Source organism: Myotis lucifugus, unplaced genomic scaffold (assembly GCF_000147115.1).
Source record: "Myotis lucifugus unplaced genomic scaffold, Myoluc2.0 scaffold_38, whole genome shotgun sequence".
NCBI classification, from domain to species: Eukaryota; Metazoa; Chordata; class Mammalia; order Chiroptera; family Vespertilionidae; genus Myotis; species Myotis lucifugus.
In genome coordinates, this window is record NW_005871086.1 from 4,252,126 (window position 1) to 4,278,152 (window position 26,027).

General features: G+C 40.3%; 1 protein-coding gene across 7 annotated transcripts in view; it reads right to left on the bottom strand.

The window, feature by feature from the left end:
* Positions 1 to 7,061: 7,061 nt before the first annotated feature.
* Positions 7,062 to 26,027, bottom strand: part of AQR (aquarius intron-binding spliceosomal factor) — an 87,577-nt gene continuing 68,611 nt past the window's right edge. For 6 of the 7 annotated variants that reach the window (XM_023752894.1, XM_023752895.1, XM_023752898.1 and 3 more), the window contains 8 exons: positions 22,780 to 22,851; positions 21,582 to 21,769; positions 20,826 to 20,997; positions 18,728 to 18,898; positions 15,060 to 15,145; positions 11,257 to 11,431; positions 8,709 to 8,822; positions 7,062 to 7,671 (listed from right to left, as the gene is read on the bottom strand). In XM_023752894.1, coding sequence (XP_023608662.1) covers positions 7,342 to 7,671; positions 8,709 to 8,822; positions 11,257 to 11,431; positions 15,060 to 15,145; positions 18,728 to 18,898; positions 20,826 to 20,997; positions 21,582 to 21,769; positions 22,780 to 22,851 — 1,308 coding nt within the window. In that variant the 3' untranslated portion in view covers positions 7,062 to 7,341. Of the gene's footprint in view, positions 7,672 to 8,708; positions 8,823 to 11,256; positions 11,432 to 15,059; positions 15,146 to 18,727; positions 18,899 to 19,313; positions 19,546 to 20,825; positions 20,998 to 21,581; positions 21,770 to 22,779; positions 22,852 to 26,027 lie in introns of those variants that run through there. The other variant, XR_002828932.1, reaches the window with a different exon arrangement.

Sequence of the window (26,027 nt, forward strand, 5' to 3'; positions counted from 1 at the left end):
CAAAATAAAATGCAAATTAACCAGGTCTCCTGTTCCACCACTATTCTTGGGGCAGTCTGGGAATAGAAGAAACTAGCACTGGAAGGTGCTGCTAGAAAAAGGGGCAATGAAAATACAGTGATATAATAAACACCTTTATCTGTAAAGAACTAAATTAAAAACCAGAAGGATCCCTGCCCCCAAATGGCCAAATGGACCATGAACTAAAGAAGAAAAAGGCAGTATTTTATATGACCAATTCCTATCCAGAACTCTTGACTTTTTGAAAAATGTCAATAAAATCGGTTTCTCAAACGAGAATTTAATATTACTCAGGGCATCGCCCAAGAAGTGGCTAACATTAAGATTCTTTTACTCAGACTTACTGCAAGAAGAAATGTGTGGGATGAGTGTGCAATAATTTAGGATAAAGGTGGAGAGGGGATCGTGGAGATAGTCATCTCTGGAGATCAACCCAGAGAATCCAATGCTTCATGTGAGGCAACTTCTGGGGTCCTCTATGTTAAACATCCTTATAAAGGGAATTTTTTTCATTTCTTTATACTTGCCTTAATTTTTTCTATTATTTCTGGCCCATCCCTATTGGCCATTCCTTTCCCTTTTGAAACTTAAACTTCTCAAAAGGAACAAACATTTAAACCTTTATGGTAAGAAATGAAAAGAGCCTAACATGAAACACTGAAGTCTAAAATTAAAAGTAAAACAAAGAATGCTCAGTGACCTTTTTGTAGGAGACTCACATGAAGAAATGTCATGGTACATTGATCAAACTTTTATTCATTTGCATTTTCGGGATGTTGCATTTATACCACATGACACTCAACAAATTACAATACAATATGACATTCTGCACAAATCATCTCTAGTTTCTTCTTCGGCTGTGTTACTTCAGCCCCTGGAGAATAGAAGAAACCAGCACTGGAAGGTGCTGCTAGAAAAAAGGGCAATGAAATACAGTGATATCATAAGCACCTTTAAAAAGGTGTAGTAGTCTTTTTTTTTTTTTTTTTAAGGCGAGGAAAAACTTTCTCTCTACCTTAACATCCGTCCGTGGCTGGGGCCTGTGAATTAAACTCATAAAAGACAGATTAACAGGAGAAAAAGCATATAGACTTGTAAATGACTGAACTAAAAACCAGAAGAAAAAAAAAACAAAACAAAATGGTCAAGTTTATAAAAGAAAATTTAATTGATATTTTAAATTTTACTTCCATGGGGGTTACACAGGAAAGAAGAGAAAAGTCAAAAGAAGCAGTAAGACTTGGAAGCTTATGTACCGTTTTGACAAAGAGTGATCAATTGTGAAGTAAATAGGCAAAGGGAAGGGGGGTGGGCTTCTAGAGGGGGTGAGTCGTGCAAAAGTAAATATATGGGGAAACTGATGGAAAATAAGGATTATGTTAGGTAAGGTTTTTTTTTAATGTAGGCTCATCTCAGTGCCATCTGTTTCGTGATGAGGACCAGAGGGGTCACCTTTACGAAGGAAAATCTATGCCGTTCTTCCTGCATCTATTGCTTCTCAATTGCCTTCAACTCAAAACAATCTTTATGCCGAAGTGGCATATTTTAGGATGGCATATTATGACCCCTTAATATTCTAAGAAGCAATCAGAGTTCAGTTGCTTCTGTAAAAGTATTCGTTTCCAACCTGTGTTCTGTGGAGCTAGCTCCCTAAGGTGTCTTATTTTTTTTTAAAAAGTTCTATGGTCAAATAAGTTAGAGAAATGCTGAGTTAAACATGATTTCTTTTTCTAGCAGAAATTCTCAGAACTTTTAATTAACTAACAATACATTGTGATTCGACAAAAGGGAAATAATAATTCATTACGTTTCCTAAACTTATTTGACCGTGGAGCATGATTTTCATAATATGTTTCAAGACAAGTGTTTCCTGTAATACATATTGAGAAATAGTGGGATCCGCCACATTTGTATGTAAATGCAAAAGTTTAAGTGGCCACTGAAATAAGTATAAGCCAAAAGGGAGAGAGCAACTGAATAAAGCTGCCAAGTGTCAGTCAGCAGTAGCCATGCTGCCTTTGAATCATGCTCTGGGACTGAGCTCGGTTGGTTCCTAGGAAGAAAAACTAAAGCATCGAAAGCGTCTGGGTCCCACTGAATTGAACTCCTTTCTTGGGCACTAAAGAGCGCCAACGGATGAAGGAAAATGGTCTCATGCGCTCATGTCCATCCGTGCCTCAGTACTGTGCCAGCTGTATTATTCTTAAACATCTATTAACATGATTGCTTCATAATTACAAAGGCTAACTGCCAAGCATTTTTCACAGGAAGCAAGGCAATGCTTGTCTTTCATTGCTCTATTGGCTGGTGCAAAAGGGTCAGCATTTAAAAAAAATCTTTTAAATCTTATTTTGATTGAAGAAACACCTCTAAAAATACCACTTGAGGGGCTTCAAGATAAAAAAGAAAAAGCACATTCAAGGTACAAAACTAAATAACTGCAACAATATAATGATTTGGGGGTAGGGAGTACAGGATTCAGGATGATGGAAGTCATGCCTTCCCTCCCGTTACGCTGTGCTGCCAGAACTCTAGTTCCAGAGACCACCCTCCATGCCATGCCAGACCTACTCAGGTTCCCAATCAGGGGGCATGATTCTTGATCCTCAAAGGTCAATTCCATCCATGTCCCTTCTCCATCCTCCTCCATGCTCCCTGGAAAGGGGCAGAGTTAAGCACCCACATCAGAGGATTGGTTGCAAATCCTATATTGTCTCAAAGCTTCAGGGAAAAGGGGAGAGAGAGCGACTAGTATTTACCGAGCACCTAGATGCCAGATGTTTTCATGAACATCACCTCATGAACAAACAAATCTTTTCCTTATTTTGTACATAAAAGAAACTGGGACTTAGACTGGTTATAAAACTACTCCAAGGTCAACCCAAATGCTGATGAGTAAATTAGGTTAAAATTTGAGCCAGGTCTGAGTCCAAGGTCTGTTTTATAACATCTTGCTGTCTCCTGATCATAAAACACTTCATTTTATATGGGAGCATAAATGGCCCATTTCTCCCAGGATCTAGCAAAATATCTCAACTTTCATCATCACTTCTAGAGACCTGATAATGTTTAGATCTTGTCATTCATTTGCCCAAACCAATGAAGCTATTTATTTTCATCTCTGGTAATAAACTTTCTTAACTCAGCATTTTTCAGGGAAAAAAAAAATCTAAATTCTTGAATTGCTTCATTTCACGCTCATTCTCTGTGCGTGAATCTTTTTGGCTTTTAAAAATAGAGTCCAAATCATTGCGTATTCAGATATGAAACACAGGAAGGAGCAACGGGAACACCAATGTGGTCTCCGGGCGAAGAGTACCTGTGTCTGTAGTTACCCTAAATTAAACAGAAAACTCTCAGATTTATAAATAAACCAAATACTATCCTAGGCCTGTAGACTTGGATTCTACCCTTCTCTTCACAGTTACTACCCTGGCTAAGAACATTTGATTCAGCCTCATTATTTAAAACTAGAGGCCTGGCACATGAAATTCATGCGTGGGTATGGTCCCCAGGCCCGGCCTGCGATCAAGGCCATCTTCCCCAGCTGCCCGCAGCCGGCCCTGTCCCGACGCCACCCATCCCCAGTTCCCCGTTTGCCATTGTGTGATCGGTGCCTGACGGCTGGGGGAAGGGACCGAGAGGTTGGCTGTTCCTGCCTGCTCGCCCACCCCACCCCCGCCATGGGTGGCCATCAGGCAATTGGAGCCTGCTGGCTGAGGAAAGAGACTAAGAGGTGGTCAGTGTGCCTCGTAGTGACCGGTCCAGAGGTTGTTCTTGTTGTTCTGCTGTTAGGGTCAATTTGTATATTACCCTTTTATTATATAGGATAGAGGCCTGGTGCACGGGTGGGGGCAGGCTGGCCTGCCCTGAAGGGGGCCTCAGATCGGGGTGGGGGGTCCCCGCTGGGAGGGCAGCCTGGGCGAGGGGCCGCGGCAGTTTGCAGGCCGGCCATGCTCCCGGTTGGGGTGGGGGTCCCTGCTGGGGGACGGGGCCAGCCTGGGTTTGGGGCCCCTAATCGAGGTGGCAGTGCCCGCTGGGGAGTGGGGCCAGCCTGGGCTTGGGGCTACTGAGGGTTTGCAAGCCACACCCCCGATCAGGGTGGGGGCGGGGCCAGCCTGGGCAAGGGGCCACGGGCAGTTTGCAGGCCGGCCACACCCCTGGCTTTGTCAGGAAGGATGTCCAGAAGACGCCCAGCCTATCCCATTTAATTAGCATATAACCCTTTTGTTAGTATAGACTAGAGGCCTGGTGCACGACATTTGTGCACTGAGGGGGGGGGGGGTCCCTCAGCCCAGCCTGCACCCTCTCAGGAAGCGGGCCTAAGCTGGCAGGTGGACATCCCCCGAGGGGTCCTTAGGGCTGCCACGGAGGTGGGAGAGGCTCCCACCACTGCCACTGTGCTCACCAGCCAGAAGCCGGGCTCCCTGCTCCTTAGTGCTGTCTCGGAGGCGGGAGAGGCTCCCACCACCGCTGTGCTCACCAGCTGTGAGCCTGGCTTCTGGCTGAGTGGTGCTCCCCCTGTGGGAGCACACCAACCACCAAGGGGCAGCTCCTGCATTAAGCATCTGCCCCCTGGTGGTCAGTGCGCATCATAGTGACCAGTGGTTCTGCTGTTCGGTCGATTTGCATATTAGCCTTTTATTATATATGATGATGAGAGTTGTTCTCTTAAGTTCCTTAAAAATTCTATAGTTAACTGCAACTCATTGGCCTTTCCAGAGATAACACAATCTGAAATAATTCAAATCCCACCACCACAGTCCTTTTTAAAATTTCTTTGACAAATGCAAAGGACATACCCATCTTCCAGTTAAATTTCCTTTTGAGTCCAACAAGAAATCAAGAAGCAAAGAAAAAGGTATAGTGATCCAGCTAGACCGTGATTTATAGTGTTTGGAAAACAGTTTACTTAATGAGGAAGTAGCATAAAAGTTTGCTTATCTTGGTCACAGGTATTATAATTCATATCCCTAAAGGGTAGAGAGAAAAATCATTCTTTTCCAGGAAAGACAATCCTATATAATAAAAGGCTAATATGCAAATTGTCCCGACTGAGAGACTGACCTCTGGGAATTCAACTGGATGGGGCTGGCCAACTGACCACGGCCCCTCTCCCAGCCAGCATCGCCCCCGATTGGCCCCCCAACCCTGATTGGGGGCGGGGCCGGCCTGCCAACCACCTGTGGCTCCTCCCCCTGGTCAGTCTGGCCCAATTGGCCCTGATCGGGGCGGGCCGGCCAGACCCCACCTGTGCACAAATTCATGCACTGGGCCTCTAGTAATACCATAAAGCTCCTTCCCTCTTGCTTAGCCTGATACTATATATTCACCTGATACTATATGTTTACAATGAAAATAATTCTGTGGGTGCTGGTCCTTACACAGATGCCTGCAACCCCTGCTTTCGAATTCTTATACTCGGAGACAACATCTAACAGGCTACCTGGCTCAATCCTTACTGGATAGCAGACAACCTACCTTCCTAGGGCAGTTTCCTCATCATTTCATGCCCCTCATCAGCCTACCACTTCCATTTCCCTTCCTCACCCACATTTACACAAGAGTTCTGAGGCATGAGACACTTGTGAGAGTGAATCACATCTACCACCCCCTGGTAGAGCTGAGCAAACACTAGTCACTCAAAAATACCCTTCCCTGGCCTGATTCCTGGGTTTAATTTCCTAATGAAGTGATCATTCCTTCAAGATGGAGGATCAGAAGCATTTCAATGGCTGTGTGTAGTTATTTACTTCACCAAAGGTTCTTTGGACATGGTCAAGCCTACAGGTACATGTAGTAGAGGAGATACTTTGGGGGAAATGCCTCCTTTAGCCACTCTAGCAGATGTCAAAATGGAGGAGAGAAGTAGTGGGCAATTTCTCTCTCCACATATACAAATATTCACCCTTTCTGGCCACCCATGCAGGGACCTTATAAGCAGAAGTCCTTGTCAGGAAACTTTAGTCACTCTCAGGTAACTCTACCTTCAAGATCATCCTTCTACCTCATTCATGTGAGGACAGCACAGTAGTCTCAGTACAGTGCTTCTCAAACTACAAAGTGCTTATCAATCACCTGGGGACTTGGCGGAAATGCAGATTCAAATTTAATAGGTCTGGGCTAGACTCTAGTGCCTGAGTTTCTAACATGCCTTCAATGGACACTGATGTTGCTGATTGCAAACCACGCTGGAGTAGCAAGGTCCGCGTCTCTTTCCTCTCCCAGAACTGGAGCACATTATACCTTAAGGTCTCTTTGTGGCTGGTTATCCACCAAAAGAACTAAGCCAGGCAGGAGACGCAGAAACTTGGCATGCTGCTCTCACTGCCCAGACTCCGGGCCTTCCTTCCTGCCCAGGTGGAGTTACCACATTCTTGCTTAGCTAAATGACCAACCTGGCTCAGCCCCCCCAGCCTTATCTGATGCCACTCTGCCAGCAACTCAAACATCCGGAGCACCTGCTCTAGGACACATTCCTGGGCCCTCACCTGAGATTCTCATTCATTAGGTTGGGAGTGGCCCCAAGAAGAAACAGACACTCTAGGCCAGTGGTTCTCAACCTTCTGGCCCTTTAAATACAGTTCCTCATGTTGTGACCCAACCATTAAATTATTTTCGTTGCTACTTCATAACTGTAATGTTGCTACTGTTATGAATGGTAATGTAAATATCTGATATGCAGGATGGTCTTAGGCGACCCTTGTGAAAGGGTCGTTCAACCGCCAAAGGGGTCACGACCCACAGGCTGAGAACCGCTGCTCTAGGTGATTCTGATCCATTAACAAATTTTTAGGAAGGAAATACATGTAACCTCTTCAATGGATTTGAGAAACCTGTATGCTATGGTTGTTAATGCCTTTACGTCAAGGCAGAACGGTTAAAAAACAAAACAAAACAAGTTGAGCATCTCATACTATGATAGAACTATTTCCCCCCCAATTTCAACACTTGCTTAGGGGCATTTATGATTATTTCCAGTGCATTCTGTCTTTTTCTTTTTTATAGAAGTTCACTAAAAGTGGAAAATACGTCCTATATATCCTATAGAAAATTCTTTTAATGTAGGTATGATTAAAGATACACTCAATTAATGAGAAAAGTATCAAAGGAATGATTATTTGCCCCCCTGATTGAACTGAAATGGAGTTGTTCATATACATACAATTTAAAAAATATATCCAAGAAGACCAAACACTGATATCAGTTAACAAAAATAAGGACTGAACATTATGACCTTTAAAATGGCAAAGGCAGATACAAAATACAAAAAGTAACTTTACAGATGAAATGTCCTCCCTAAGAAAAGGCTAGCATTGGCTATTTAGTCTCTGGGGCAGATGTGGCATCTTGCTGGGTGCCAGCCTCTGTGGGCACAGCCTCGGGGCCAGCCGCAGCGGCAGTGACTTCGGAGACAGCGGAGGTGGCTTCTGGACTGGAACCAGTCCCTGCCCGACCAGGGGTGGCCTCCATCTCACCGGGGGTGGCCTCAGTCTGAGAGGCTAACAGTTCGTGACTGACGCTGGCATCTGTTAGACAGGGGATGTCAGCCTGAGTAGGCATGCCCTCTTCTTCTGTTTCCATTTCTGTTTCCTGGCTTTGAACCTCCTCACTTTCCTCTACCATAGCAGGTGGTAACTGCAATAAAGTCTAATAAAAAAATAAAGAAAAGGAAAATATCAGTATAAATGAACTCAAGTAAAAAGAATTGGCTTATAAAGTTAAGCTCTCACATTAACATTATTATCTTCCTAATAAATACTGTTCGCTCTTAAGAGTTCTCCAGAACAATGCTGGCTATTTCATTTTACAGATGAAACAGCTCTGATGACAATGGCCTACGTTTTGCTGAATATGCCAACACGGACATCACAAATGATTAAAATACATATTAATTCTCTAGAGAGGAAAATAATATGAAAACCTATTAGATTTTTTAGCAAAGGGATTTGCTGTCACACTTCTGGAAAAACAGTGGCTGATTAGGACTGATTAACACACCGAGTCGAGAAGGGCCAACTTTGATCAAGGAGCCCTGTGAGGGACAGGGAGAAACCAAGGCCTGGGACAAAGCCATGGCAGGGAGGGGGGAAGGGACCAGACTCTGTCCCACCCAAACACTGGAGCAGCTCTAGATGCTGAGCCTGGTTGCTGGAACAGGTGGGAAAGGGGTTAGTGAAAAATGAGAGGGCTTACCAAGAGGCATGAGGACACTTTGGGGGATAATAAATATGTTCATTATCCTGACTGTGACGATGGTTTCACAGGTATATACATGTGTCAGAACATCATACTGTATACTTTAAGTAAGTGGCTTTCGTTGCATGCTAAATTATATCTACATAAAGATGTTTTGAAAGTATGGATGTTACATGAATAATAACAACCCATTTTGGTTTAGTTGGTTTTCTACAAGGAATCACATATTTAAAGATTTATTCTGAGGTGAAAGGAATACAGTCAATAATACTGTGATAATGCTGCACAGTGATTCCTAAATTAGTGGGGTGATCACATTGTAAGGTATAAAAATGTGAAATCACTATATTGTACATCTGAAACTAATATAACTAATATAATATTATAAACTAGCTACACTTAATTTTTTTAAAAAAAATTATATATTCTGCAACAGATAAGATTCTTTAGTAAGAAGAAAACTAAGAGTTAATGCTGAGAAAACTCACCTGATGATAGTGATGGGAGGTCTGTATCAGGTGCATATACATGTTGTACACAAAGTTTGCCATTTGGGGCATATTCTTTATTACCTGTACTTCATGAGATGGCCTCTCTCCATTCTAGAAAAGGCAAAAAGGAAGTTATAGTGAAAAACACTAAAAGCTAGCATTCCAATAGGAGCCCATCTCTCTGTTTTATGTGTAAGCACTATTGGGTTTAGAGTACATAAAGATGAAGTGTGAGAATCTAATAAAGAAGGAAAAAGAGTGATTCCATTTAAATGTAGAAAATGTAGAGATCAGGAGGGAGCCAAGAGTCACTAGCTTTTAATACAATTTTCAGGCTGGTAAGTCCAATATGAGTTTTGGTCCACTAACTAATGTAGAATAAAAAGAGAGAGCAATCATTTGGAGAGAAAAATCACCAAAGTCTAAAGTAATGGTTCCTCATACTGTATATGCTCCAAAGGCAATTCTCAAGATTATTCTGAAAGAAAATGTTAAAACTGTTCTTCCTACTGATGTTTTTCTAAAAAATACGAAGCTAACATTTACAATGAGAAGCTAACAATATCTAGACTGTCACTCATGAAGGTGAACATTCAGAAGGAATTTTTACTAATAAAGAATGCATATACAGTAAGAGATGTCGGCAAACAGTAGTCTAAAGTGTCAGCGTTGTGTATCTATCAGGAGCATCTGGGGGAGAATGTTCATCAGAGGCCTGGGCCTGGCCCCAGAGATGTTCATTCAGTGTCTGAGATAGAATGAAGTGCTTCAAGTGGAGTAGTATCTGACCACAATCTCAGAAACAATGCTTTCTATTTGTTCAGGAAAGTACAAAATTTGCACTTCTTCCTAAGCCATACTAGAATAAAGATGAACAACTTTCCTATTTATAATCAATCATACAAAGTCTCCCCTTTCTTACTACAGGAAAAATTCAGAAAACCATAAAGGTAAAAAACTTTTATCAAGAAATAAATAAATAAAAGTGACTTAAATAAAAGTGGCAAATCATTTAAGGCACATAAAGTTAGAAATACTCAGAACATTAAGTAGCATTCCCAGAATTCGGCAAGGTGGCAGGCTCGCATGTCAGCAGGTGTTCTTTTGCTAATGGTCACTTTCTGCATGTGTGTGCAGAGGCTCCCATGCTGCTACAACCATAACACTGCCTTCAAAACAGGAGGGTTTTTTGTTTTGATCCGTTTGCTTATTTTCAGGTGGCTTTGCTGGGGAGCTGCCTCTTCTGGGAGGCAGTGCTAGCTGCTCAGCCCTCACTGCCCATCCCCACAGCCTCTTGAGCAGAGCATGGGGAGATGCTATCTGACCTCAGTTCCCAGGCTTGAATCCATGGTGCTGTGCAAAGCACCAGTTTCTACACTTCTGCTCATTCATATTGCCTGACCTGCACTCCCAGTTTTCACCAGGTGTGTCCCTGCAGCCCTTGGGATTCAAAGCACCTGGGGAATCCTTTCAACCCCAAGACACAGAGGCTCTGCCCCAGACCTCTTGTCAGGAATCTCTGCTTAATCATTAGCCCACAACAGATGGAGAACCTCAGCGCTACAGGATTGTGTCCAAACTTCAGAGATTGACACTCAAGGCTTTACATGACCCCACCCCCATCATATCTCCCCACCGGTTTCTCCAATTCCTCTACAGCAGCATTTCTTTATTTTTTTGGAAAGTACTTAGCATTATTATAAAACAAACACACAGAATTTAATCTTGTTTTTCTCTAAGAGGGAATAAAAATGTACTGTAAACATTTAAAAGTTTTGTTTAAATTCCAATGGATCTCCAAGACATTTCATTAAATGAAAAGGCAAAGCCCAAGTCTATATAGTATGCTTACCTTCATGTAAGAAAGAAAATAAACAGGTATCTGCTCCTTTGTGCCAAGGTAATGTATAAAGAATAAACCAAAAACTAAAGAGATTGCTTTTATGGGGGGAGAGGAGAGGAAAGGGAAGAAAGAAGGAGGGAGAGGAAACCGGAAGCAGGGATGAATGAGGAGGGAGTGGTATTTCTCTGAGTATAACTGTTTGTTAAGTATACGTGTATGTGCTGCTCCCTCCCAAATTTTCCCAGAATGTAAGCTTCTTAAGTCTTCTCCAAGAGCCAAACTATTTATTACTCTGTTAAGTTCTCCTTACAAAGCTACACAATGACTATGAACATGGACTCTGGAGTCAGCCTGCCTGGGTTTTCAAATCTCGAATTCTTCATCCACTAGTTTCACGGCCAAACTACTTCTCTAATCCTCAATTTCCTCATGCGTAAAATTGGGTTAATAAGAAAACCTCCTGAGCAGAGCTGTTACTGAGATGAAATAAAATAATGTACATAAAGAACTAATTGCTTGATACATGATGAGTACTCAATAAATGTTGGCATATATTATTTTTATGTAGAAAATCTAATTTAGTTCCTTAATGCAAGCAACACTCTTAAATCAATATGTAATTGGAAGATCTGTCTGATCATGTTCCTACCTAATGTAATCATCCATAAGAGAATACAGCTCAATAGAATGAAGAAGTCCTACCTTTCTACAGGTTGGGAAAGGTTCTGTTGGAATTATATGCAAATGAAGTGGGCGGGCTGTGAGCTGGCTGAAAGCTGGAGTGAGTTCGAAACAGTTTTGGAAGAGGGATACTCTGGCGAAGATATAAAGTCCAAGTCTGGCTCGAGACATGGCCACCACTAAGCGACGAACATCCCTTTGGGAAACAAGCAAAATTAACATACATCAAGATTAATAACACATTTATGTAGCTTTTTAAATTTTTCTTACATATTCTACTAAATAGTCCTATTAAGCTGTGTCAATAAAAAGTTAAGTTTCTTCAAAACTTAATAGAGTAAACATTAAGTTAATCAATGTTATGTGACTAGTAAACCAAGTACAAAGTTAATGCTTTATCGATAATCTATGCGTTGACTTCTTCTTTTGGGAGAGATCACAAAATAACTGATGCACTGACTAAAAAGATCCAAGTAGCTACATTGGTATTATGATATAGTTCAGTTGTCAGTCACCAGTAGTAAGTCAATCTGAACCAATCTTCCTCCATTTCTTCACCTACAAACTCCAATGCTCCTCAAAGTGAAATTTTACTTCCTGGGTAATTCTCACCACAGTTTTATACTTATTTGTAATAATAATTACAAATATAATCATATATAGTATGATGACATGGTATAACACCACATAATACCATGTCTTTTTTCATGTATTACTCTAGTACCTGGGCTCAATGTGAGTTTGAAACAGTTTTGGCCTAAAATAAGTATTCAGTGTTCACATAAACAGTAATAAAATGGCTAAATTGAATGACACAACTACACATGTGACTATCTAATGAATTATATCAGTTTTCTTTATCTTTTAAAGGGAATATATGCTTTTAAAACTTTGAGTCAAATCAATTTATAAAAAGAGTGATATCCATTAAGTCTAACTTTAGTATGTGTTTTAGTAAAAAAAAAAGATAATTTTAGTTTCAAATATAGAGGACAGTTTTTCTGGAGATGCTCTTACATATCTATTTGGATTTGTATTTTACAAAAAAGAAGACTTTCATGAATAATAATAAAGTCTGGTAAGATCATATAATAACCAGGGATTCTCCCACCCCCCACTACACAAAACTACAAGGTGTTCACTTAGGTAGGAGAAAACGTATCCTTTCCCATAACGTTCTGGTCTCCCCTTCACACCCAGAAGGCTCTCCACTCTAGGCAGAGCACAGATCCAGGGCTGCAGCAGCCCTGACCTGGCCCCTTGGAAGAACCGTGCTCTCGTCCTCAGGGCTGCAGTGCACAAAGCGGCTTTGCAAGCCTCATCTCCCTGCGCAGGAGGAGTGTTACACTAAGATCCTCTGCAGATGCAGGTATGGGCACCTGCTAAGGATATGCTGTCTCCCCAACTGGACTCTAAGCTCCAAGAGGGTAGAGATCACGAATATTAGAATTATTTATACAGACTCAGAACCCAGCACACTGCCAAGTAATAGACTGACTTGAAAGAATTTATAATGAATGACCAAACACTATGAGCATGACAAACTACCAGTCAGAAAAGTAAGTGAGCAGACAGGGTTCCTTGGAGCTGTATCTTGAACTCAGGGCAATGAGATCACCACCTGCTTTCAGTCCCCCAAACACGGCTGGGCAGAAACACTGTCCAACAACAGGCTGTCGTTCTGACAGACCCTTATGAGGACAACACAGGAAGTGACAGTCTCACTGCTTTGCACTGAGCAGGTCCCCAGCATTTCTATTGGTACCTGGGCTATTGAAATCAGGTGGGGACAAGAACAACAAATGTTGGGAAAGGGACCAGAAATGTCTCACTACTCTGGCTTCTGAACGGGTCCACAGTGTCCTAAGACACGTTTCTGGAACTAAAGCAGAATAATCTGGCTCCTATCATCTCCTAAAGAGTCTACCCTGGATGAAAAAGATGTGGGCAAAGGCAATATGACCAGCACAGGGAAACAGAAAGGGTTAAACGCAGAGTTACACATGACTTAGGTAACTACACCCAAGAGAAAGGAAAACATGTCCACATAAAACCTGGTACATGAATGTTCATAGCAGCATTATTCATAAATGGCCACAAAGAAGAAAAACCCCAAATACCCATCAACTGATAAATGATCAATGAAATGTGATATATCCACACAATGGAATGTTATTTGACAATAAAAAGGAATGAGGTATTCATACATGGTACAACAGCAATGAACCTTGAACACATTATGCCAAGCGATTCCATTTAAACGAAGTGCCTAGAATAGGTAAGTCTAGGACAGAAAGGAGGATAGTGGTCGCCGAGGACCTGGGGAGAGAAGAGAGTGACTGCTGGTAAGTATAGGGTTTCTTGTGATGAAAATGACCTTAACTGATTGTGAAGATAGCTGCATAACTCCATTAATTAATATGCTGAAAATCACAGGCTTGTTCACTTAAAATATGTGAGTTGTATAGTATATGAATTCTATCTCAATAGAGCTATTATTTAAAAGAGAAATAAGAAGGAAGTAGGTTTCCTTGATCTCTTGAAACGTAAAAAACAAAGTATTAGAAAAAGATAGATATGAAAGATTATCTCTGTGAAACAAAATATCCAAGAAAGGTTTGGTAAAATTCTAGCTAAGGTACCTAGGGAATTTACATAATTGGAATCATAAATAATACTTAAATTAAATTTCCCCTGTATAATCTAACAACACCCGAAACACCACCAGAAACCCTGATGAAGAAGCTGGATGTTCAAGAGCAAACTTTGGCAGAGAAGATTGATTACGTGGATAATGGTATTTTTGCTTAGAAAATCTTGATATTAGACAATACCAAAATCAGGTTCTTTTTTAACCTTTCATTTATAATAAGCATTTTATCATCATCATCATCTATTTTGTTTTTAAGTTTCTAGAAAAGTCAGGCAAAAAATAGCAGAGAGCTAAAGTCATGGGAATCTAAAGACAAAGCACTACAGAGTAAGAAAAAAGGTGGGGAGGAGAGGAAGCAGCGCTCATGCACTCACACTGAGTTTTTACGAGATTTAATTATATAAATCGTAATGATGCCCCATTCAGAGAGCAGCCAGCTGTAACTCTCACTGCGGAAAAGGAACTGCTTTTTAGAGAAGTTAGTCTCCAAATACTTGCTTGACAAGTAAATAAACAAAAATAAACTGTATTTTAGAATGCTACGGTCTTCAAACAATTTCTTGAAACATTCTATCTTTGCTTACTCTTACATAAAGTTATCAGTCGAATGGAACCTGACCACTGGGCTAAGCTCCAAACAGCGCTTGACTTACTGATTACACTAGGAGAGCTTCGAGAATTTTCTCTTTAATCTACAAAATAAAATAATAAAATGAACTCTCCATATAGTTTTGCTATTAAATCATATGAGATGAAGGTTTATATAAAATTAAACAGCTGCTTTGTAATAAGAAGATATTATTCCCATAAATCTCTAGCGCATAAGTACATCACAATAAGTGACAAAAATAGATTACTGTTTGTTTTGACAATTCTTAATCCTGAGAGAACAAATGGTTCCTTTATCCTCTAACACTGAAGCTGAGAGACTGTGTGGAAACACCAGAGATCCTGTGTGATGAACAAGTCATTCTGAAAAGACGCTTGTACCACTTTACTTCTTTTAATTTCTGACAGATCCATTCTTACACCCCAACATACAGCACCAAAAGCTGTCATAACAATTAATTATACTTTAAATTTAAAAAAGTAAAACTACTTAGCCACAGGAGTTTAAAACTGAAGCAGAGAGTAAAGTTCAATGACATTATGACAGTTTTTCCTTACGCACCTCAGATGGCCCACTGCCCTGGTTCGTACTAGAGAAAGAAGAATATAATCATTCTGTTGACCTTGAAATCTGTCAACAGTTGTCACCTAGAAAGAAAAAAATGGTAAATATGGCATACTTAAAATAATCAATCCAAAATAAACATGACCATATACTTGGCATTCAAAAGATGAGTTAATGAACATGAACTATGAAATAAACCACGGTAACCAGATGGCTATGTCCCTATGTTACTCATTCACAGTCTTCCCCTACTAAACTACTCAATTCCATGAAAGCAAGCACTGTGTTTAGCTCATTATCTGGTATCCTGGTTTGATGCCCAGCAATATAACTTAAGTTTGCTCACTTATTATTTAACACATTCCTAGTTCTCATCTATAGCATTCCTCTATCAAAAAATAAATAATCTTCATAGTACTTATTGTTCAGTTTGAAAATACATGTACAAGTAAGGAAATTCAGGGAGGTTTCCATCTAATGTTGGCACCCAAGCATTTATCTTTTTCATTAATTCAACAAGAAGTTTAAATGCTTATTCTGTAAAAATTACAATCATAGTCCTATCTTTGGAAGTTAACATTTCTTTTTAAGTCAGCTTCACAGAGGTATAATTGACATACAGTAAAATGCACTCATTTAAGTGTGCAATTTGATATATCCTGACAATATATATTCCCTTAAACCACTACCACAACCAAACTTTCCAAGACCTCAGGCCCCTTGTTGTCAAATCTGTATTCCCCACTCCAGGCAACCACTGAGCTGTTTTCTGTCACTATAGATTTTTTTTAAACCAGTTCTAGAATTCCATTAAAATGAAATCATACACTATGTACTTTTTTGCCTAAGTTCTTTCACTCAGCATATGTTTCTGAGACTCATCCATGCGTTGTGTACATTAAAGTTTATACTTTTTTACCTCATTACTATTCTACTGAATGCATATACCACAATCTGTTTATCTACTCACTTGTTCATGGCATTTGAATTGCCTCTGGTTTTGGGCTATTTTGAATAAAACTGCAATGAACATTCTTATATAAATATTTTTGTGCCATGTTTTCACTGCTGTTGTATAAAAGCCCAGGGTGAAATTGCTGAGCTGTGTGGAAAGTGTGTGTGTAACTTTATAAGAAACTGTCAAACTGTTTTCTAAAGTTGCGGTACCACTTTATACATTCATCAGCAATGTTCCAGTTCCAGAATTCCAGTCACTCCACATCCTTGCCAACACTTTGTATATGTCAATCTTTATAATTTTAGCATTCTACAGTGTGCATAGTGGTATACCACTATAGTTTCAATTTGCATTTCCCTGACAACAAATGATGGTAAACACTGTTTCACATGCTTATTTGCCATTTGTATGTCTTTTTGTGTGAAATATCTGTTCAATACATTTGCCAATTTAGTATTGGGTTGTCTTCATTTAACAGTGACTTTTACAGAAGTTAATATTTTCTGAATTCAAGTGCTTTGCTCTTGTGTGTGGATGTTATATTAGGAAATTCTGTTGCCATCCTTACCATGTGGAGAGCTTATCTCAAATGAGAATGGCTGGCAGAAGGATGAAATGAAACTTGGTCTCTGACTACATGACCAAGTCCCTCTAACCTGGAGCCATGCTACTTTCATCTTGCAATGGCAGGGAGTAACTGTCTTTATTATTTGAATTAAGTTTTTCTGTTTTTATAAATAAAAGAACTCAGATATTGAGTTTCTTCTATTTCTAAACTTCCTACATCTCAAAGTTATTAGCTTCTCAATTTTGACTGTCTATACCCCTTATGGAGTGTCTAGTCCTCACCGCAGTCCTTTCAATTTTGTCTTCATTTCTATAATTTTGTTTTATTTTCTTCCATTTCATATTTTGTCTCTTGCTGAGTTCTTTAATTCTCTACTTTGTAGCCCTCCCTCTCAGATACGGTTACTTCATTAAAGTACTTTAAAATCCAAAGCTAAATGTGTATTCAAAATTTCATCTGTTCCAGGCCAACGTGGTTTTTTCTGGAACATGTATCTTGTCAATTAGTATGTTTTGATGCTCTTACCTGATTTTTTTCCTGTATAAATTGAGCTTGTGCTAGTTTCTGCTTCCCCACTATGTCACCACTGAATAAGTGGATTTCCTTACCCACTTATTATGCGAGTGATTAGGGTGGGGTGAGCAGGACTGTGTTTTAAAGGCTGTATGTTTTTGTTTTGTTTGTTTTTTTGTCACAACCGAAGGTTCTCTTTTCTTCTGCTACTATAGAGACAGTCTATTTGCAAATAAAGCTATGGCACATACAGTTCACCGAGAGGTTTCTTTGAACCAATCTGGGACCAGGAAGGTGTCTGCTCACCCCAATTCCTGAATCCATTGTTCAGAAACAGGGATATGGCTCTTATACTTCAGAGAATGCCACTCACCTTCATGAAGTGCACACTTGCAGGCACTTTTAAGACCAGTCCCCTAAATGCCCCTCTTCCCCCCATTTCCTTCATGATTTTTGTCACCCCGTGTTCTCTCACTAAAAACGGAGTCTGTCTTCTCTTCCTCCCATTTTTCTCTTACTTTTGGATTATTTCCAAGAAAAAGTGAAAGAGCTTTTATACAGTGACCAAAGTCCTAACCTCATCATTACTAATATATTTGTTTGGTTATTCTTTCTAATTTTCAACCCTTTATTGATAAAATCAAGCATATTTATTTATTTTTTTATATTACTCCCCCACATCTCATTTGCTGTGGACATGACCACAAAACATTTTTCTTTCTGCTACATTGTTAGCATTTGGCCTATTTGGAACATTTTATGAGCCCTTACTTATATTTTTGCCTAGATCAGCACTGTCCAATATCAATAAAACACAAGTTATATGTGATTTTGTAATAGCCATCAGTAAGATTTTACAATAGCTATCTGAGATCTCTGGAGTCTTGTAGATGTTCTGTCTAGCTAATCCTTCTGGGTTGCTAGTGACTAGACAGTTTGTTGTGATCAATGATCATCCTATATTCCTGTTATATAAGACTAACTGATGTGGTAACTATGGATTGAGCAAGAATTATCTTTAAAAGGGTTAAGACTCAAACTCAGGAGGAACTAAGGCAGTGGAAGGAATCACAACATGTGAAATTCCTTATATAAAAACTAGTAAAAATTTATTAACTTTAAATAATTGTGCCTATGTTACACATAATAAATAAAAACCTTTACAAAAAAAAATCCTAGGTCTGGATGCACTTCACAATTCTTAATCTTCAAGAAAAAAACACTCCCTTATATGCACACAAAAAGAGACAGAACAAATTATACTTTTGCAAATAAAACAAAAAGTGATACAATTCCCATCTCTACTCTAATAATACCTAAATAATCTAATTTTATTATGCAACATTTTGCCAGCAAACATGTTATAAACATTTATTTCTGATCACTATCTATAAAATTTTCAGTGTGGTAGTTGAGACAGAAGTTCAAAGCAAACCAACAACACTGACAGATAGGTTTGTCAGAGAATTACTTATAGTTCCTATGACAGCATTTTCTCACATATCTTAAAAGGAGATAGCAAAGAGATGAAGTGGGACAATATAAATAACTCATAATAAATACAAATCTTTCCATTTTAACAACATCATAAATAAGAGAATATATGTGTTATATTCATAAAATTACCTTATTTGGTCTTCCAATCAATGGATTGCTCCCACATCGTCTATTGATAATGTCACGAATAAGATGCTTTTGCCCATTATAAGTTGTTAGAATACTGATCTTGTCAGCAGGATAACCAAGTAAACACATGTACATAAAGAGTGCCACTACATATTCTGCCTCTCCAAGATTCTGCAATGCAAACATAATCAGATTGTGCATTTATTTTATTTTCTTTCAATTTTATATAATTAACCAACTAGCACAATTTGTTCATTTATCACACTTCAAGCGGTGAAGAGTTAATAATTTGGACAAGTGAACACCTTACATGAAACTGATGAGTAACATTATCCTAGATTAACATTGATAAATAAATGTAGATTTTAAGTGTTACCCTTTAACATTTGCAATATATTTGTAATAAACATCATAAAAGTTACCAACTTAAAGACTTAATACTTTTGGGACCACAACAATCACAATGCAGATCGATAATTTTCTGCTGCAGGGTACTGGAACGATGGCTATGGAAAGAAACATTAACATAAAGGGGCGAGGCAACTGGCTTAGAAGCCAGTGTAAGATTCAGTCTAATAACACATACATCCAGCAGTACTGTAGTCAACCTTCCATTTTACACCATGCTTTTCCTTCTTCATACTTCACAGTATTTTTGTGTTTTGTGTTTGTTCTCTAGGTTAAGTGGGAAGAGGATGTGGCCTCATATTAGTCAGTCTGGCTGACTCTAGGGACTGGTCAAAGTTGGAGGAAAGGAGCTCCCCTGGGCCTGAAAGTCAGGAAGCTCACACAGGCTGCTTAGTGCAGGTCAGGAGAGACTGATGGAAGGAGTAAGAGATGAGGGGAGAGAGTAAAAGGAGAAAGAAGCATAACATATAAATCAAAAAAGAAAGACAAGAAGCTGCATTTCATGTCCAGGCCATAGGAAAATTACAGGAAGACCTTCAAAAAAGCCATTTATATTCTGTGACACTTGTGACACTCACACAGCTTCTCTCTTAAATCTTCTGGTTCTTTGGAAGACAGCAGGGAAAAGAAGCTGCATGGCCGTGTAAATCTTATCAATTTCTTATCAAGAGCAAACTACATTTATTTAAGCATCAGCTCTAATACAGGTAAAAGGAATCTTTTGGTGTAAATGCTGCCAGGCCTTTTCGTACCGATTACCAATATATATTTATATGTTTGTTTTTCTGTTCCTTTTTATTAATAAAATGGAACACTGTAGATATACTTACAACTTGATTTTTTTCATTTAATGCAGCATAAACATTTTTCCTGCCAGCAAACCAGGTTATAATGTTGTCATTCTTAGTGGCAATTCAGTATTTCATTATATGGAATAGGTAACAATATAATTTATCCCGACTGATAAGACATTTAGGTTGTTGCTAATTTCCAAAATAATTTACAGCAAAAGGTAAAATAAACATTTTAGCATATAAGTCCTTTGTAAATTCATCTAATGTTTTTTAGGAAGAATTCCTAGAAGTGAGAACATTGTGCTTTTAATACATACTGACAATCTGCCTACCAAATTACTTTCCTACTAGCATTGCATGAGTATCGAATTTCCCCAAACCTACACCAACATATAGTATCAGAGGTAAAAATATGTGCCAGTGATTTGTACTTGCTATAAATCTATATTTGTGTGTGTGAGAGAATTGCATATTCTTGTCCTTATTGCATTTTTTTTTGTTGGGGAGCTGGTTTTTAAAAAAGCAAAAACAATTTATAAGAGTTTTATATACATTCAGATTTCAACCTGTTGTCTGTTAAATGTTGAAAATAAATTTTTTTCTCAAACCAGTATTTTTCTTTATGATTTTTGCTTCTGGTAACAAGCTTAATAATCTTTTTCACCCAACATTATATATTCATCAATACTTCCTTCTTTCTGGCAAGTTTTCTTATAGTTTCCTTTGTGTATGTATCTTTAATCCATCTGAAATTAGATTTTTTGTGCTGTGTGTGAGGAGGGGATTTAACTTTCCTTTATTTAATGACTAGCCACATGGTTCGTATCACTGATTTAAGTAGTAGTTCCACCTGCCAAATGCAAAATAAACTTAAAAGTCTTATTTTTTTTTCTTACCTGATAAAAGTAAGGATTAGGCTCAGACTCTCCCACTCCCTGAAAATCTTCAACATTGATGAGCTGGAAGTCATACAGCAAGCCAGCATTTGCTGTGCTAAACTCCGGCAAGAGCTGAACATGGGGTAAGTTGCCTAGTTTCTTGTATCGCCAGTTGTACAGGTTGCACAAGCTTTCCAAAGACAAAGCCCCCCAAACAGGAAATATTAGCAAGGTAAAATCCCTTTTAACATAGATAGGGCATTTCTAAGGAACTGTGCTCTTCCTCTTAACTTTCATGCTCCCCACTTTGTGCTCCTCTTTCTAGCAGTAATGCTTTTTCATCCTTTGCCTCCCTACTTCAACTAACCAAATCAGAGGGCAGACGACAGTACAGAAGTGACAGCTCCCAAGTGCTCTCTGAGGCGATGCTTCTTCACCCAAATTAAAGAGCAGGGAAAAGTCCATAAATTCAGGGAAATTTTGAGGTAACTATGAGATGGGGCCTGTATACTTTATGAAGCAAGAGTTGGTGTGTTCTCCTCTTGTTCACTTTTTGCTTTATATTTCAAAATGATATTAACTGCATATCTTTGGGGGGCATAAAAAAAAGGACAATGGAAAAAATTCACACCCCACACCAAGGCAATAGAGGTGTGTTCAGATACTGAGATGACCAGTTCCTGGACAGCAGGGAGTGCTGAGAGTGTATACAGAAGATGCCATCAAATACCCGGACTACGGAGCTGGCACCCTTAAACTAGAGTAACCCTCTACCTTGCTCTGGCTCTCCCTTGGGCATCGAGGTCCACAGTAGGAACTCCAATCCGGACAAAGCGAGTGAAGAGAGACTGCTCCATGTTGGAATACTTCTGAAAGGCCATGTTCTTAATGACCGGAGGTAACTGGTGATGATCACCAATCATAATCCATCGTTTCAGTCGGCTAAAACCATCCTGAGGATTCTGGAAACGACAAGTGAGGAAATGGCAAAATATTCTACTTGATAGATTATCCTGCTAAATGGCTTCACTAGCTAACTAAATCTCCATATTCACCTGCTCCACAGAGAGGAATCTGGCACATTCACAGAATGACTTGTGAATCAAGTACAGGTGCCAATGCGTCTGGCTGATGGTGTGTGAGGAAGGACGGAGGATTGAGAAGGCAAGCATGGAATTACACTATTTTAACATTTAGGGTAATCCAAAGAGGTCTGGGAGGTATAGGTCAGAATTAGACAAAGAGTACATAGAAGGAAACAGATGCCCATACAGGACAACATAAACACCTTGCATCACAATTATGCCGAGGGCCAGTTCTGAACCCCCCAACGCAGTAAAAATTACACCTTCTCTAATTTCCTATGCTACTATTTCACTTTCCTACTTGTGTCTCCTTATCCTTGAAACATATCCTGATAAAATACATTTCAAGTCCCAAATAACTTGGCTCATAAAAAACTATTTTTGGAACCCAATTTATCTGTAAGTTAGAGCAATCTCGATTCTTAAATTAGAATTCCACATTTTGTTTTTAATGCTTTCATAGTAAAGAATATTGTACAATAAGAAACATACTTAAACATCATCATTTAGCTCAAAAGATTTAGGCATAAGATAAAGAAAAGCACTGTACCCAATAAACATCAAAAAGAATTCTAGAAACAACTCTAATGAAAGAAATGGGGAAAAAAAAGCCTATCCCCAAACACTATAAAAATGCAATTTTCTTTATTAAAATTACTTAGTTTTTCAAAAAGTAGACTGTGAATTTTTAAACAGTACTCCAAGAAACAATACAAACTCCTAAATAACCAATGAATATTTTAAAGAAAATTTACAGGCTTAAAATAGCGTATCAAGCATAATGATGTTAAAGAAAATACGTAACTATGGCAATTAGCACCCTAAAATTATCTAGCTTTCTGATCCTGCCCCTGCGAATTTCTGTGTCTCAGATCTCAGTATCTTACCTGTAGAAGAAGAGGTATAAACGTTTCTATTTCCAGGATCTGAGCAGCCTCCTCCATTAAAATGTTGTCATACTGAGAAGGGGAGAAAAAAGAAAGTCTGTGAGCAAGACAGCCTGAAAGCCAAACATACCATCATAACCACAACCATGCAAAACAACACCTAAATAACTTCAGATAAAAGTAATAACTCATTCAAACAGAAAGTTCACGATCTTATTTATCACTGTGCCTCTGCTTCTCCAAATTGTCTTTAACCTCAGGGAAGCCCCCTAAATATATAACTCAACCTTGAGGAGATCCTGTATATCATTTCTTGGACTACAATATCAATTCAGTTCTTTAAATTCTACATAAGCAAATCAACTTATGATTATATATGAGGTCACTTTCATTGGTACTTCTTTTTAATTTTTTTTTTAAAAAAACTTACATTCAATATTATTTTGTAGTAGTTTTAGGTATACAGCATAGTGGCTAGCCAATGATATGTTTTCCCCTTGGCAGTTCCAGTACCCAACTGGCACCATACATAGTTATTACAATATTATTGACTATATTTCCTATGCTGTACTTTATATCCCCATGACTATTTTGTAACAACTAATTTGTAATTCTCATCCACCAGTACTCTTATCATAGGTAGTATTTTGGGGTGAGTTTTTTTCCTTATGAATCCTACCCAGCACTCAACAATCTCTGATTCAGCCCCTGGCATTCAATATATCAACAAAGTATGTCAATTTTACCTTAAAAAACTCCCTCTTGAACCTATTTATTTTTCTCCATTTCTACTACCACTATCACTCTAGTCTAAGCCACTACTCTGACTACTGCAAGCAATCGCTTTACTCCTCTCCTGTCTTATACCACCTACATCACTGATAAAACAGTCATCAAATCACTTCACCTGGCTGGTGTCATACCTTTCATTGTCTTAGGGAAAAAAATCCATTATAATGTGTCGTACAAGAGATGAATTAACTTAGGGCATTGCCTTCCTCTCGTTCTTTATATGTCACCTTTCTCCTCATTATTATGCTTCAACCATGTTGACCTAGTTCATCTTCTCAGAAATGGCAAAACCATTCCTGCCTCTAGTCCTCTTCATGCTATCCTCTCTTCACTTTGTCTACTTGGCTCTTTCTCATTCTGAAAGTATCAGGCTCAACCCCAATGTGTCTAGGCCTCCTCTGACCTCCCAATCTCAAACGGTTTCACAGTATTCTCTTCCTTTGTGTCACAGCACACCACATTTGTAATTCTGCGTACTTACTTGTCCGATGCCTGTATCCTCCCACTACCCAGTTTACCCAGATATGTTAGGTACTGCTCATCCTATCATCCTATCTAATAATAGACAAACATAGTAATTGACCATACCTTCGCTACGCCTCCCATTGGCTAATCATCGCGATATGCAAATTAACCACCAACAAAGATGGCGGCTAATTTGCATACTGCAGGCAGGGCGGGACAGCACCATCCCGCCTGCCCCGCCACCAGCGGGCCTGCTATTTGGCACCCGAGGTGGTGGGGCGGGACAGCGCCATCCTGCCTGCCCTGCCGCCATCCGGGCCTGCTATCTGCGACCCGGCGGGCATCCCGTGTGTGACCCGACCCGACCCAGGCGGCGGGGAGGACAGTGTGGCTCCTCTGTCACCTCAGCTTCCTCATCACAGCTCCCTGGGGGCCTAAGCCTTTAGTTGGACATCCCCCGAGGCTCCCTGCCTGCCAGAAGGATGTCTGACTGCAAGCTTAGGCCTGATCCCCCGGGGAGTGGGTCTAAGTCGACAGGTGGACATCCCCCAAGGGGTCCTGGACTGCAAATGGGCGCAGGCCGGGCTGAGAGACCCCCCCCCAAAGTGCACAAATTTTTGTGCACCGGGCCTCTAGTATATAATAAAAGGCTAATATGCAAATTGACTGAATAGCGGAATGACAGGTCGCTATGATGCCCACTGACTACCAGAGGGCAGACGCTCAACGCAGGAGCTGCCCCCGGTGGTCAGTGTGCTCCCACAGGGGGTGTGCCACTGCTCAGCCAGAAGCCGGACTCATGGCTGGCGAATGCAGCGGTGGTGGCGGGAGCCTCTCCTGCCTCTGATGTCCGACTGCCGTCACTTGGACATCCCCTGAGGGCTCCCGGACTGCAAGAGGACACAGGCTGGGCTGAGGGACCCCCCCCCTCTCCCCCCTGAGTGCACAATTTTCATGCACTGGGCCTCTAGTATGTAAAGTAATAAAAAAAGGTCTTTCTCCAACATAAAAATATTTAATTCTTTCTTTGATGGTTACTTCTTTTATCTGCCTAATTCTCTTCTAGATCAATTCTCAACATGTTTTATACTTCCCTCCTAATTCTGATTGCTACATAGTGTATCTTATACCTTGTTTTATTGGTAAAACACAGTCTTTGAGAATCTCACTTACTACATATTAGAGTTCCTTTGTTTTCTGTTTTAAGGTATTCTCTTATTTTGTTTTCTAGGGAAATGGAAGGTAGGGGGATAATATTTATTCTTAATGCTTAATTAACACTCCCCTTTTAAACTAATCTACACTAATAAAAGGCATATATGCAAATAGACCATCCCTCTGCTACACCCACCAGCCAATCAGGGCGAGTATGCAAGTTAACCCAACAAAGATGGCGGCCACGGAGCTGGAGGCTTGGGTTGCCACAGGCAACGGAGGAAGCCAAGCTTGCCACCCACCCTGGCCGCCGCTGAAGGAGTGGCTGGGAGCCTGGGTCTCCGGGGGGGCGTGGCCAACCTGAAAATGGCCCTCAGCCCCTCACCCAGGCTGGCCACACCCCCATGGAGTAAGAGTCCCCACTGGGGGGCCTGGCCAGCCTCAAAACAGCCATCATCCCCTCACCCAGACTGGCCAGGCACCCTAGCAAGAACCCCCACCCTGAAGGGGGTATGGCCAGCCTGCAAACAGCCATCAGCCCCTCACCCAGGCTGGCCACGCCCTCCAAGCGGAGACCCTCACCCCATGGGGGCGAGGCTGGCCTGCAAACCACCACAGGCCCCTCGCCCAGGCTGCCCCACACCCCAAGAGAACCCCCATCCCAATCCGGGACACCCTTCAGGCAAACCAGCCGGCCCCTACCCATGCACCAGGCCTCTATACTAATAAAAGGGTAATATGCTAATTAAATGGGAGACCTTCCAGGAGACTTTCCGGACATTCTTCTGGACAAAGCCATGGTGGCGGGGCTGAGGTAGAGTGGTTAGAGGCCAAGG